This window comes from Equus caballus, chromosome 16 (genome assembly GCF_041296265.1).
Source record: "Equus caballus isolate H_3958 breed thoroughbred chromosome 16, TB-T2T, whole genome shotgun sequence".
NCBI classification, from domain to species: domain Eukaryota; kingdom Metazoa; phylum Chordata; class Mammalia; order Perissodactyla; family Equidae; genus Equus; species Equus caballus.
In genome coordinates, this window is record NC_091699.1 from 40325886 (window position 1) to 40340935 (window position 15050).

General features: G+C 43.5%; 1 protein-coding gene across 7 annotated transcripts in view; it reads left to right on the forward strand.

Annotated features, from left to right (window-relative positions):
- FHIT (fragile histidine triad diadenosine triphosphatase) overlaps window positions 1-15050 on the forward strand; it is a 1347126-nt gene that overhangs the window by 1310785 nt on the left and 21291 nt on the right. For all 7 annotated transcript variants that reach the window (XM_014731565.3, XM_023621204.2, XM_070238724.1 and 4 more), the window contains one exon: window positions 11671-11777. In XM_014731565.3, the coding sequence (XP_014587051.1) occupies window positions 11671-11772 (102 nt within the window). In that variant the 3' untranslated portion in view covers window positions 11773-11777. The remainder of the gene's footprint in view (window positions 1-11670; window positions 11778-15050) is intronic.

The following is a 15050-nucleotide window of genomic DNA, read 5'->3' on the forward strand; positions in this document are numbered from 1 at the left end:
ATATCAAATAAACAGTTGAGCCCCCAACAAGGAAATCTCAGTTTCTTTCTGTTGAAGTATTCAGATATTTTTAAAAAGGCATTTGAAATCCTCTGTGACAAAGACCTGCTGTCACGCATGGTAAGCTCAGCATTTCAGCCACATCCAAGGCTTTATGTCTTCATTAGAAGAGGTCTTTAAATGAAATAGAGAGAGGCGTTTGGGAAAGGTTGGCTCCTATTTGTTTGTTCAACTCACATGGACCAGGTTCTTTGAAGGGCATTGGGACCACTCCATCACAAGAGAATGGATTTGCTAGTGACAGAGGGTGTGTTCCTTCCAATGGGTGCATAGCAGCTTCCAATGCTGCAGTTTTGTAACTAGAGGCAAAATGATCGTCTTGCAGAAAGAAGAAATTTGTGACCAATACAGCGGAGTGGTCAGTCCCCTTGGATAAAGATTTTATGTTCATCATATTTCATCTGCCAACATGTGGTCCCGGTGCCAGGCACCTGGCCGGGTGATGCTAAGGTTGCTCTTTTAGCTCTGCCAAACATATGGTGAACATTCAGAAAGAAGTTTGCGAGGTCAGGCTGTGTCCTCACTGCTCCATGGTGGTCACCACTTGTGCAAATAGCTTGCCGCTCACCTGCTTTTCTGTGGAAAGTTTCCTATTAGCAGGGCCTGATGTTAAGGTGAGGGAGAGACCCAGTAAGCAAAGATCAAGCCGGGAAGTGGCATTGCCGATGCTCATAGGCAAAGCTGAGCCCAGCTGTTCTGGCTGGCCTCTCCACCTTCACCTTGCTGAGTCTGGACTTACTACATCTTCACATGATTCATAGTCTTCTGAGCCAAGCAAAACATAGGTGCTTTGCAAGGGTGACGTGACTGAATGGATTATCCAATCGTCATCTCTTCTAACACTTGTGCCTCTCATACTAAAGGGGATGGAGATTTGCCCACTTTTCCACCTCATCTTCTGCCCTCTCTTTGGGCGCTGCCTCATTCTGCTTCAGTCACTGGCCTTCAGCCGGTTCATAGACCAGGCAAGTATCTCCGTCCTTCCTCTGGTTCGTTGCACTTACTGATCCCTCTTAGCTTAATTGTCACCTCCTCAGAGCAGTGTTCCCTGACCATTTTGTCTCATATAGTTCTATTATTGTCTTTCATGGTAGTAATAGATTTGATTACTTGCTAATCACCTGCCTTCTCTCATAGAATGTAAGCCTCCTGAGGGCACTAAACCTTGTCCAGCTTGCTCACCATTGTATGGTGTAATACACTGTGTCAGCACAAGGTCGACATATTAGAATCTGTTGAATAATTGAGTGAAATCTGCAGAGAAGCAAGCTCCCAATGCATGGAGGACCTGTATTGTGCAACCCTCTAATCTAGTTCTGCTTGTCCAAATGGGTTTTATCTCGAGGACCCAGTTGTTGCCGCCAGGATCATGATGTTGAGCAGGATTCTGAGGCTGTGTATATGGCAGTGGACTTTTGGTTGCATGTTGTTTGTGTCGGCTTAGCTTTTAGCAGTACAGATGTTCCACCCTCCTTAGGGATAGTTATCTTGCCTGGACCATGCTTCTAAAAGTTCAGTAGAGTGCCTTTGAAAAAAAAAAAGAAGCCATCTTGTAGCAGGAGCAAACAGGAGACAAAATATTCCGGAGATTCAAACAAAACTGACATTGGTCCTTCACATTTTCCTTTCCTCATTCTAAGTACCACGGCTTGACATCACTCTAGAAGAAAGAACACTCTTGCTCAAACACCAATATCCAAACACAGGGGTAAAGGCTTACAGAACACAGCTGGCAAAAGAAATTGCTTGTTGAATAAATATTTCCTTCTCCAAAGTTGGCTCCATCACAAATTTCTCTTTCAGAAGGAGTTTCACTTCATTTCTCAGTGAGCACGTTTTTACAAACAGGAGGCCTGAGGAAATCAAACTGGTAGAAATCTCTAGTCCCCATTGCTTCACCAATTTGCTACCAAGTGAAAAACTGGTAAAGCTCAGAGTTGATGGATTCTGGGGCAAGGTGTTGGTGATCAGCGATTATTTACCGAAAACTGTCCTGAGATGCAATTACCCTTCCAAAGGAGGCACCGCTGCCCGACCCTGATCCCAGCTTGGAAGTTGACCTCTATTTGCATCTTTGGTTTTCTTTTCTGTGCTGCTTTATCAACCATGTTTTCCAAAGTGTTAACCAAAGAAAACTTCCCGAGAGTTTACAGAGTGGATCCATGAGTGCACTAGGGGCCAGCAAACTGTATTTCTAATCCAAACATATACTGTTGCTAATTGGCCATGTGACGTTGGTGGAGTGATTTAAGTTCCTAAGATAGTTGGATGTTTCACCTGGAAGATGGGGATGATGAACTTGCCCAGGCAATAAGTTGGGAGGGAAAGTGCAATTTAGCGACACAATTGACGAATGCTTCTTGAAAACCTACTACTGAGGGTCAGGCACAGCAAGCACTGGGGACACAAAGATGGCTGTGAGTATGATTTGGTGATTTCTACCATAAACATGGGAACTGGACGGGAGGCTTTTTGCCATATCACCTATTGCCAAGGACTGACTGTAATTTGGAGAGCAAAGAACTGCCGGGTGAGTGCATTGATTGTTCTGCCTAACCTTGGTCGTCATGCTATTGCCATAGTGGGATTTTCATCTGAAATGCTCAGCCCAACTATTAGGCAGGATCAGTCTCATCTCTTACACTCAGGAGGCTCACTTTAGTAAGCTATGAAGAAAATTTTAGCAATGGGGTGTCCTAAGAATAAGTCAAGTTTGCACTTCACTCTGTGCCGATGATTCTGAAATATCGAGACTCCCATTTCAACCCCTAGTAGCCCCTCATTGCCCAGTTCCCCAGTCCTGTTCCTCAAGTGCCCTGATGCCGTGGAAGGAAGTTCTAAAGGGTGGCCAGCCAGGAGGCAGCGCAGCAGATCCAGGAGGCCCCGTCTGGGGTCACCTGTCTCAGATTTCAGGTTAGCCTTCCTGATTGCTCCCCAGACAGGAAGTGACTCATTTGATGTTTTAATTGAAATCAACTCTGCATAGGACCAGCAGCACCATTGTTCTTTCCGAGCTGCTCCTAACAAGCTTCCGATGGAAAACTGCAAACTTTAATGTCCAAGCAATGGAAGCAATTTCCTGGTGGCAGGCGTGCCCTCCAGCAAACCTGAATTGCCCACCTTGGTTTGTACGGGTTTTATAGGGTGCGTGGGACACTCTGAAACCATTCACAGTACAGTCGGAAGAATAATATATAGTCTAAATGGTGATGCTGGAAAGTCTCATTTGCTGCTTTGGCAATCTGCTTGACAATGTGATACTTTAACATATAATTGGATAAGCACTTAGGTTCTGTTATAGCACTGTGGTTTGGCATAATTATTTTCCAGTGCAGTGATTTTCTAGTTAATAAACACTTTTGGGGGTTACAAATTCTTAAACATCAACACTCTATACTCCTTGAAAGTAGGATGCCATTAATTAATATAAGAGCTTATTTCAGCATTTTGGCCCCATTGGCAGCACTAAAAAAAACTTTTGCTTTTACTCAAGCAGGTGAGGCATAAGTCAGAGCTTTAGAAACTAGTCAAATGATGAATACTCTGTTGATTACCTGAATTTCTCTCCATCAAGGGCAAGGAACTGGGCCTTGGAAACTTCACAGGGAACAGAGGGAACCAGAGGTAATTTGGTTGCACTTAGAGGTCTCACAATGTAGCGATTAGCCCAGGGGTCCAGCTCACAGGATCCCTTAGAGAGTAAGAAGGGAGACAATTAACATATTTTTGCACAAAGAAAGATTTGAAGAACCTCAGTGTTCTGAGGAAGCAGAGTGGCAGCCAGACTTGGCGGCACAAGGCCATTTTTTTTTTTTTTTATTGCATCAAGTGAAAGCAAGAGATGATTCATTAGGACACCAAGAAAGCCCACAGGGGTGACTATCTGCTCAATAACCAGCACTTAGAGAAAGGGCCTTTGGTGTTTGGGGAGGAAACGTGCTCAAAGGATGCTGGGCTGTGTGTGTGTGACAGAGACAGAGAAAGTGAGACAACATCCAGATCTATGAAATATAACTCAACACCAATCTAACTGGTCCAAGAAGGCTTGTTGGGGACTTGGGGACTTTGAGAAGTGTGTGACTGAAGAGAGGCACATATTGGGCAGGAAGGGAGTGATTTTCACACTGGTTTAGAGCAGCCTTGAGCAGGAGAGCCAGGATCAAAGTGTCCTTGACAAAGTGCCAGGAAGGAAACTGTCAGAGGCAAAGGTCTGTCTATAGGGAGGCACTGAGCCACTGTCACTAACTGCGCCCTTTGCCACTAACTCACTCACCACGGTTTATGGGGCAACTGAGCTCCCTTCCATCCCTTCTGCCCCCTTCCTAGTCCATGCCACCCCAGCTCCTGTCATTTCTTGTCTGGCTGTCTCAGTAGCTGCCTCCCTCTAATTCATACTCCAGCCAGGCCACTCTTTTTTTTTTTTTTTTTTTTTTTTTTTTTTTTAAGATTTTATTTTTTCCTTTTTCTCCACAAAGCCCCCGGTACATAGTTGTATATTCTTCGTTGTGGATCCTTCTAGTTGTGGCATGTGGGACGCTGCCTCAGCGTGGTGTGATGAGCAGTGTCATGTCCGCGCCCAGGATTCGAACCAACGAAACACTGGACCGCCTGCAGCGGAGCACGCGAACTTAACCACTCGGCCACGGGGCCAGCCCCAGCCAGGCCACTCTTTATGAAAAGTTACCCTCATCCTCTTACTTCCCTGCTTCCAGCCCTTTAATGTCTTCTTTGCACCAAAAATAAAATCCAAATTTCTTAGCCACCACCACAGGCTGCAAGTGATCTGCTGTCTCCCTCACTCTATATTCTAGCCAGTTACCCAACCACCAAGCTTCCCTTTTCCTCGATGCTCTGCACTTGCTGTTCCCTCTGCTTGAAATACCCTTTCTGCCAGCTCTTTGCTTAACGGATTCCTAATTGTTGTTCGTGTCTTAGCTTAAATGTCACCTCTTCAGTGAGGACTTCCTCCAGACCCCGCTACCCCTACCCAACTTTCTGCCATCCCCACTGATCATTATGCTGTTTTTCTTCAGGCCTCTTAGAATATGAAATTATTGACTTCCAAGATCTGTTAAAAAAAATTCTGAAGCTTTCTACAGTTCAACCTAATAGAAACAACCACTTCCATGGTCTGGAAGGCCCACGCTTCGGCCTCACAGTTTCAGTCAGCGCCCTGACCCCAGCTTACTCTCTTCCTCTGGACCGTCTCCCAAGGTTAATGCTGTGTTGCCTGCCGTATTTCCCACACTGTTTTACTTAATATATATTTTTAAATTGACTCATTTTTAACTTAAACAAATTTACTTTTAAAGGAAACTTGAAATGACATCATAAATGGTAGATAACCCTAAACGCAAATACAATCTAAACAAAACAGTCTTATTATATCCTAGCTGGAGTCTGAGTGGCTCCACTCTTTCTGTTAGAGATCACATTCATACCATGTTCAGGATGTGCTAGTGCCAACTGAGACTTCCTTTCTGGTTAATCAGAAGGACTGAAAGACGATTAGGAAGGGACTAACTGTCTCTCAGTAGAATTCAAACCTATTTGCACCTTTGAATTGTAGACTTGGAGGGCATCTTCTGGGCTACTGGGGTGTGTGTTCCATCTTTAAACAACAGAATGTTAAGGCTTCTCAAAGTGGCAACTAAAGCCAGCCCCGATGGCCTAGCAGTTAAAATTCAGCGCATTCCGTTTCGGTGGCCCCAGGTTCGGTTCCCTGGCATGAAACCACACCAGCCCTCTGTCAGTGGCCATGCTGTGGCTGCAGCTCACACAGAAGAACTAGAAGGACTTACAACTAGAATACACAACTGTGTACTGGGGCTTTGGGGAGGGAAAAAAAAAGGAAGGAAGATTGGCAACGGATGTTAGCTTAGGAGAAATCTTCCCTTGCAAAAGAAAAAGAAAAAAGAAAAAAATGGCAACAAAATTTCAGCTCTCTTAACAACTCTGATGGATAGTCAGGCATGCCTAGAACACCAAGGATTTTTCAGGAGAGAACACTGCTAGTAGTTGGTGAAGCCAGCCTTGGGCACAAGTTGCAGGAGAGCTGGCACACATCATTGTTTGCTGAAGCTGTTCCCATTGCCCAAAATAACCCTCCTTAAAATCCCGTCACTATCTTTTAAGCCCAGTGCACATCCCTGATTTTTTAAAGTCAACCCAAACCCCTACCCCAGCAAGAACTACTTTCTCCCCTAGATATTCTGAGTACAATAGGACGGAACTTCTAGTCCAGTACTTATACCAGACTGACTTGTACATACTAAATTATGAACGTATGGATCTGTCTGCCCTGTTGGGTAGTGAGACTCCAGAAGGCAAAGATTTTGGCTTATTCATCTTTATAGCTTTCATGAGAGCTCGGCAGTGCCTGGAATGCTTCACGTGCTCAACAAAGGCTTGTGGACTCAATTGAAAGTAGTAACAGAGAATTGGATCTAAAAAAGTAAGGATTTACTTCCTTCTTCATTGAAATTATTTCCCTTTCAAGACTTTATATAAACACCTGTCTGAACAGAATCATCAACCCATAAGAAATGTTTTATTTAAGCTCCCTGCTCTTTATATTCTTTTTACAAAACTAATAACAATGAAATATATTAATGTATTTTATGACAACACCCACGTTTATATTCAGCCACTTGCTTCTTTAAGAAGCGGCATTAAATTGTTTTTCCCCTCTTTGAAGACAATTTGGCATTTTACTACAGGTTAGTTCCAAATTCTGAAGAACATTTGAATTGTTGTGAATCATTCCTCCAACTGTATTCCATTACAGAGCTATAAAAACGTCAATAGCCAAGGCAGTTTGCATTGCATTGCATCAGGGAATTAATCATGACCCCACATCCCTTGTACTAACACACTCAATGCTCAGGAAGGAGCAAATGTCAAAATCGACACATATCAGTACTTCAATCAGAAATCCTATTAACGCTACTTTCCCCAAAAATCATTTCAGGCAGATAAAGTGGAGTGACTGCAGATATATGTATTTTAAAATCCCTTTTCAAAGCTGTGTAGAAATAGAATTAGCTTGGACGAGCCATCACCGACTTCAATCTGTTGAATGCAAATAAAGACTTCGGTTCAAGTTTGCATACTTTGTCACTTTGACGTGCAGTTTCCTCCAAAGAACCAAGCATCTGTGAAATGGTTTCAACTGTTGCTGTGGCACTGGGAGAAGAAAAGGAATATTTATTCAGTCAGCGATGGTGCTGAGCATTTTCACAGAGAGTTGAGTCACGTTTAACTTGTGTGACGTAAGTGCCGGGAGGAGAGACGGAGAAGTGCAGTGTGTTGAATCCCAGACATTGTCAGTTGGAAGAAGCCCTGCTATTTTAGGTACAACTAAGAAAGAAAAACACTGCCAATTAAATTATGACACACTGTTGATGGTAGGACAGGCTTTGACTTCAGAGATGTTAAAGTGTGAAAAAGTGTGCATCTTAGAACTGATGAACTATGGAATTTAAATAGTGCTGGTGATTTACTCTGCATCTCATGCAATAATAATACTAAGCCCTGGAGTGCACACAATACTAGCCTGGAAATTGCTCTCCTTTGGACAACCTCCTCTGTATTTTCCAGGAGTCACAGCTAGGCAGGTTTGGGAACAAGCCAAATACAAGCCAAGCACTTCCAGCGGTACCTTTCTAAGGGGTCTCCTAGATTGAGTTGCCAGATAAAATACAGGAAGCCCAGTTAAAATTGAATTTCAGATAAACAATGAGTATTCTTTAGTATAAGTATGTCCCAAATACTGTGTGAGATATACCAAAACAATTTAACTGAGTGCCCTGTATTTTTATTTGCTAAATCTGGCAAGCATGCTCCCAGGGTAATTTTGACTGCATTTGACCTTCCCCACATGCTTTTACTCTGGGACTTTAACCTTTACCTGTGAGGAGCATCCATTCAGACCTCATTCACTCCCTACAACAACCCTGAGAGTTAGCATTACTGCAGGTCATTTTAGAGCCGAAGGAGCTCAATTTCCTCCTCAGACTTGAAGGTCCCATTAGATTAGTTGGTATGGGACTGAATTCTGATCATAGTTTTCAATCTTTTTATAAAGAGGTTAAGGTCCAAAAGATACAGGTCACTGGGGAACCATGAAGATAGTAAAGGTACTTTTACCCCTGGAAACAACCTCTGTGTGTTGGTCAGTGGTCACTGTCATGGGGCAGTATATCCAGCCTAATAATGATGATAATAATAATAATAATAGTAACAGCAGCAGAAGCAAACACTAAGCACAACTTACTACGTGTCATACGCATCACTGCTCACTCTTCTACTATTCCCTTTTTATAGAGGGGGAAACTGAGGCACAGAGAGGTTAAGGAGCTTGCCCTTCTCATTTTTAAAGTTTGAGCATAACATCACCTTCTTGGAGAGTCCTTGATGAGCTCTCCTTAGATAATCCCTTCTCCCCCATAACTCTTTATTATAACATGCTATTTCTTTGTGAAATTAGCTTGGCACTCAAAGCCTTTCAAACTAGGTTAGCCTCTCTCAGCATCCCTCCGATTTGGTTATGCCCTTCTCACTTGTAATTAACCATTTGGTGTCTACCCTCCCTACCTGGGTGCCCCATGACGACAGGAAAGGGAGCTGTGTAGTTCAGTGCTTTAGTGCCAGGGCTGGTCCCTGGCATTGCAGGGACAGAATAAATATCTGGTGTTTTTATAAGTGGTCACTGCCTTTCCCTGCAGAGAGCCGAAGGTAATCTGGAAGCTTCATCTGAAGTGAAACTAGTCCATTAAAGCTCGCCCAAGGCAGATACTGCCTTTTGGATAAGCCACCGTTTAAGATCATTGGGGCTTTTCTCTGTTAGCTGGGCAATGGCTTGCAGCCACCAGGTTCTCTGGTTGCCTTGGGGAAGGAAACTTTCCTCCAAACTACAGCATGTTTAACGTCCAAATTCCCGGGATGGCTCTTCTAGGACACAAGTCTTGCCCACCAGAATCTTTCCTGTGCTTCCTCTTCCTGCAGAGACTGAAGGAACCCATTCAAAGGCTCCTGAACTAGATCAGCAGCCTGGTGTTGCTGAGACAAGCCTTGGGGCCCTGACCCTCCTTTGAAGAACACGAATAGAAGAAAAGCAGTTCTACAGCAGGGTTGGCAAAGGATAGCCTTGATACTGTGGCTAAGGGCATAAACAATGAGCTTAAAGGCAAATGTATTATTTCTGTATGTGTGTGGGCTCTGTCTACACACACACACACACACATACACACACACACTTCTCCCAGATGCACTTCTACTCAACAGTAGGTGGACCTTAGAATTGCCTGAGAAGTTTAAAAAATCCCCAAACCCAGCTGCCTCCAGACCAATTAAATCAGAATCCTCAGGGTGGACCCAGGCACCAGCAGTTTTTAAAGTTCCCCTCGTGATCCCAATGGGCAGCCAGGGTGGAGCATGGTGTGCTGAAGAAAGCCACATGCTTCCATCTGGAGCTTGTAGGAGGGAAACCTGTACGTTTTTAAAAACCATATACAATAGAGCTTTGCAAATATGATTAGTTTTTGTATTATTTATTTCCTATTTCCCATAAACAACTTCTAAGCGTTGGCACAACGTTGCCATCTGTAAGGCATATGACGATAACAGTCGGTCGCCTAATAACCAGGGAAGCATTAACGTTCGCAGGCTCTAAATTATTTGCATTCATCTCGTATGATCTGCGTTGATGAAGCCACTTAATGCTTGATTTCGGTGTCTTCTGATGGCACTACCAGAAGTAGGAAAGCTATATTTTCTGGGCTTTGTATTGTTCTTTGTCATCCTACTGAGTCGTTACAAGATGGATTTATAACAGACCTAAAGCTAGTACCAAAATGAAAATTAGTTCTTGAGTAGAAAAATAGCAATCCCGTTTGAGTCGCCTGTAGCAATTGCGTCATATCTGCCTGTGCAAGGAAGGAAATGACTTCTTAATGTGGTTTTCTTCCACTAAGGAGAATTAAATCTATGTGGCAAATGTAAAACCAGCGTGCTGGTAGCCAAATTCTGAACGGAAAGATCCATGGCCCTCATAAACATATCTGTGGCCCGACTGTATGCTAATGAGCCTCATTAAGGCTCAAACTTCCCCTGTGGAAATGCAGCTCAGCCGCAGAGCTGGGCTACCTTCCCTCACTGTTTTGCCTTCTGTATCAAAGTTTACTCCGAAATAATGGGGAAATTTCTCCATCTGCTGCCAGCCGCCAGGGTGGGGGGGTCTCTGGGTTAGATTTAGATGGTTTTTGGCCTGAGATAACAAACTGCACTATTTGAGTTGACAGACTTTTTGCTTGGGTTGGCGAGATTGTTTTCAAAGGACCTGACTTTGGGGTGAATGCACCTGGTGGGGTGGAGCAGGATGCGTGGAACTGTCCACTCTTCAGTGGCACTGCAGTTTCTCTGTGATAGATTAAAAGGCAAGCACTGTTGAGAACAAAGCTGGCACCACCTCTGCCTGGCTGGGTGATCTTGAACAAGTGAATGAACTTCCTTAGACCTCAGTTTATTTCTTGGTAGGATGGGGCTAAGTAGTCCCTGCCTTGTGTATGGTTATTGTAAGGATTAAATTAAATAATGCACGATGAAACAGTACATATCAAAGAAACCGGGCTTCGCCTCATAAATAGTAGCCATCATTGGTGCTGTTAAATCGTTTGCCTCAATCTCCTCAAATGACGTAAGACAAAATACTACCCTGTGCATCCTGTGGAGAATTTATGCCTTCAGCATTTTACGATGTATAGACCACACACAGGAACAACAAATTTAGTTAATAAAACCGAATTGCAATAAGAAGGTAAGAGGGAAAATTGAGCTCTTCTAATGAAGAGAGTTCTGAAAAATCTTCTCTGTCTCTGACAGAATTGAAATTTTATTCACTCTCTGTAAATCTGAGACGTATACAGGATGTTTTTTAAAATAAGTATAGGTATCTGAAGAGGATTTTAAAATGATTCAATTGACTAAGACCACTTGCTAATTTTTTGATAAATTGTTTCTTCATTTAATGTTTGCCTGAGTGACGCCTCTTTTAATGGATATACTCTTATTTCTTACTCAGGACTCACGGCCCTTGTATTATTATCATAAATTTGCTTGGGCTATTTTGGTTCACTGAACAAAACTGCTCATATGAGAGAGGCTAAGCCAGAAAGAATCGGAGGTAAACCACAGGCCAGCTTGGGGGAATGGTCATGGGTGGGCAGCAAACTCAATGCCTTCAAGGTCTGGGAAATAAAATGAATGAATGATGCCTGCCAAGCATAAGAAGATTAGAGAGTGGTGAGGATTATGGTAAATGGCTGGATGACCCCTCCTCCAAATCTGTAACCCTCACTTCCAGCCACAGCATATAATTACAAGGGAGCCAATGTGCCACAGTAGCCTAATCTAGTTATTTTATTAGAGAAGCTGGAAATAGGGACTTTTACATAAAACCTCCCCATTTTGAAATTTGGGCAACTAATGCAATTAAAAGACACATACCTCCTGGCCTCTGATTTGTGAATTCTCTTTAGCCACCCCCACAACACTTGTTCAAGGACATCTCAAGGATCCATTAATAAGCCTTTTCCATTTTTTTACCCAAAGCTCCAGAAACATGACAAGGAGGAGGAGGACTCCCCAGCCTTGTGGAGATCGGAGGAGGACATGGCAGCGGAAGCTGCAGCACTGCGGGTCTACTTTCAATGACTCAGGTACGCTGTGCACTTCGGCATCACTGAGACCCTTCAAGGGGCTCCCTGCCCAGGATGGGGACACGCAAAAGCAGCTTCACCAACATCCTATAATGGTGGCAGCAAAAAACGTAAAAGCTGGAGTGGAGAACACCCTGACCCTTGAGGCTTATTCCAACCCCGGGGTCTCCTCTTCCTCCCTATCTCTACACCACCTCCTATATAACTGTCTGTTCACTTCCTTCCAGCCCACCCTCAGCCCACTGTCACCTCTCTCCAGTTTCCTCTCCTCTGTTCCTGCCTGCCTCCAATCCAATTTCCACAAAGCATCCCGAGATAGTTTGTAACCCAAACCTGATCCTTTAAGAGGTCAAAACCCTTTAAGGGAATTACATGGCCCTCAGGCTCAAGTCCCAGATTCCTGTTAGTCTGTAAGGCCCTGTGAAAGAGCTCTCTCTACACCAGACCCCATCAGCCACACCCAGGCCCACTCCTCTTTATCCCTGGGCCTCTTCTCCCCAGCTGCCACTTGGGAAACCGCCCTTTGTGTTTCTCTTTATCTGTGGCTGCTAGGAAGCTCAGGCCGCAGGCAAAGGTCAAGGTAAGAAAGAATTATCTCTTTGCATTAATGATGTTTAACTGTTGGGAGATCATAGATTTGAGACTCTGGTAGGAGGGGCCGGCATGGTGGCGCAGCAGTTAAATTCACACATTCTGCTTCTCGGTGGCTTGGGGTTCACTGGTTCGGATCCTGGGTGCGGACATGGCACCGCTTGGCAAAAGCCATGCTGTGGTAGGCTTCACATATAAAGTAGAGGGAGATGGGCATGGATGTTAGCTCAGGGCCAGTCTTCCTCAGCAAAAAGAGGAGAACTGGCAGTAGTTAGCTCAGGGCTAATCTTCCTCAAAAAAAGAAAAAGAAAAAAGACTGGTAGGAAGCTATAGCCAATCTCCTTTTCAGAATGCATATTCACAACAAATTCTTATACATTGTCAAGGGGCTCATGGATCTTCTGAAATCTATTGATAAATAGGGTTGCCATGAAATATTGGGATACACCTAGACTAAAAAAATTATTGGTTGTTGAGCTGAAATTCCAGTTTAACTGGGCATCCTGCGTTTTATCTGGCAACCCTGTTAATAAACCTCCTTAGGGATAATGGACCCAGACAAAGAGTCTCTCCTCTAAATAGTTTCTTTTTCCTATTTAGAATTGTCTGCTTCATCTGGTCTTGTGTAAATGTGTTTGTATTATAAGTTGCTGAAGTAGATTAGATACAAATTAAAAACAGTTAGTGAGCAAATACGATTTTATATAATTCATTTTCTACTAGCATCAAGCACTTAGTGATCATGATTTTTAGCTAGAAAACACATTCATTGTCTTCCATTTTCACTTGAAAGTGTAAGTCTTTTTTGGTTAGTTTAAAATGTATGTGCATTTCTTGGCCTTTTTCTCCCCAGCCTCCTTTTTAAAGCACTTTAATTACTTGAAGACCCAGTATCACCTACCTCTCCCTCATTATCGTTCAAGCATGTTGCTGTGCTCAGGCCCAGGCATTCTAGAAAGCTTATTTCATTCTCCCATGCCATTTGTTTGTCAGCTCTGCCTCCAGTTGCCTGAAGGGATATAGTGTGGTGCTAGCAGAAGCTATCTTTGATATTTTTATTTTTAGCCTTTTCCACTGTTTACCTTCTCATTTTTTCCTTTCTTTTTCTTTAGGATCAAGCTAGTTTACCCAAGACCATATAGGCCTATGGGCATGAGTGCAAACCTCTTTCTCTTCCTCTTCTGAAAGCCTGTGTGTCGTTTTGGAATGTCCCATTCAAATGGGGTTACCATTCTTCAGACTCAAATTCCTAGACTGCATTTTTTTTCTGTCTGGGTTTTTAATGTAATGGGTACTTTCAGGGAGAGGCAAGAAAGCTCTAGGCTTTCCCTGAGGCTTGCTGAATTGTAGGATTCTGCCTGGAAATGCATTTTCTAGACACTTTAAGAGAATTTAAATTTATTACCCAAGTTTCCTGTATCCCTTGCTTTGTCAGTTTTTGCTTCTGTCTTGCCTTGAGGCCTAACATCTCCTGTCTTCCAGGTGAATCAACTTGCCTTATAAGTCTTGCCAGGAAGCTATTCATTCTAACTTCTTATACAAACTACTGCCATAGTACCTGTGGATTTGTAAATTAACATTAATATCTCTCCTTAAGAGTCTTTGGTTACAGAACAAACAAATCACCTTCAGTTTTCCCAGCAGTCAGATGTGGGAACTGAACCCAGGAGATACCGTGGGTGCCGAATGGCACACAACTAGTCACTTGGAGGTGAGGGACTTAAATGTAGGGTCCTAAGTTTTCACCAAGAGCATCTTCATCTCCTGTGGTATGATGGGACTGGATCTACTTCTCTTTAGAGACAAAGGAAAAAGGAAATGTTTTTTTAGGAAACCTGATCATTGAATTGGTCTACCCGGTTCTTTGACATCCATCCTCCTCCCTTCTCCACACCAAATGTTTATACAGTTTTAAGGAGTTCATGGAACTTTTGAAATTTGTTAATAAATAGGGCAGTCATGCAATATTTGGACATACTTGGTCTTAAAAAACATTGTTTATCTGGGGGCGGGCCCGGTAGTGGAGCGGTTAAGTTCGCACATTCTGCCTCGGCGGCCCAGGGTCCACTGGTTCGGATCCCAGGTGAGGACATGGCACCGCTCCTCAAGCTGTGCTGTGGCAGCTGTCCCACATATAAAGTAGAGGAAGATGGGCATGGATGTTAGCTCAGGGCCAGTCTTCCTCAGCAAAAAAAGAGGAGGATTGGCAGCAGATGTTAGCTCAGGGCTGATCTTCCTCAAAAAGAGAAAATATATTGTTTCTCTGAAATTCAGACAAACTTGGCCTCTCCCAGCTTTCCTGGTTATATCTTCAGCAGCAAGTCAGTCTTAGGCAGAGGCAGTTTAAAGACTTTGATGGTGCTCATTCTACAAGACTGCACAATTTGCAACACACACAAAGGCAGATATGATAGGGCTTAGCCCTGAAATTGTTAACAATAGCTAACATGCCCAAGAATTTGTAAGACGTAGGTTCTGTTATCGTCCCATCTTACTGGTGACGAGAAAACTGAGACTCAGTCGTGTTAAGTGTTATTCCAAGGTAAGTGATTAGTAAATGATGGATCTTAGATTTGAATGATACAGTCCAAACCCAAAAGCCATTCTCCTAGTCTTTGTACTGCCTACCTTGCTAAAAGAGCTCACTTCTCCAGCCAGCACCACCTCCCTATCTCAGCTCCC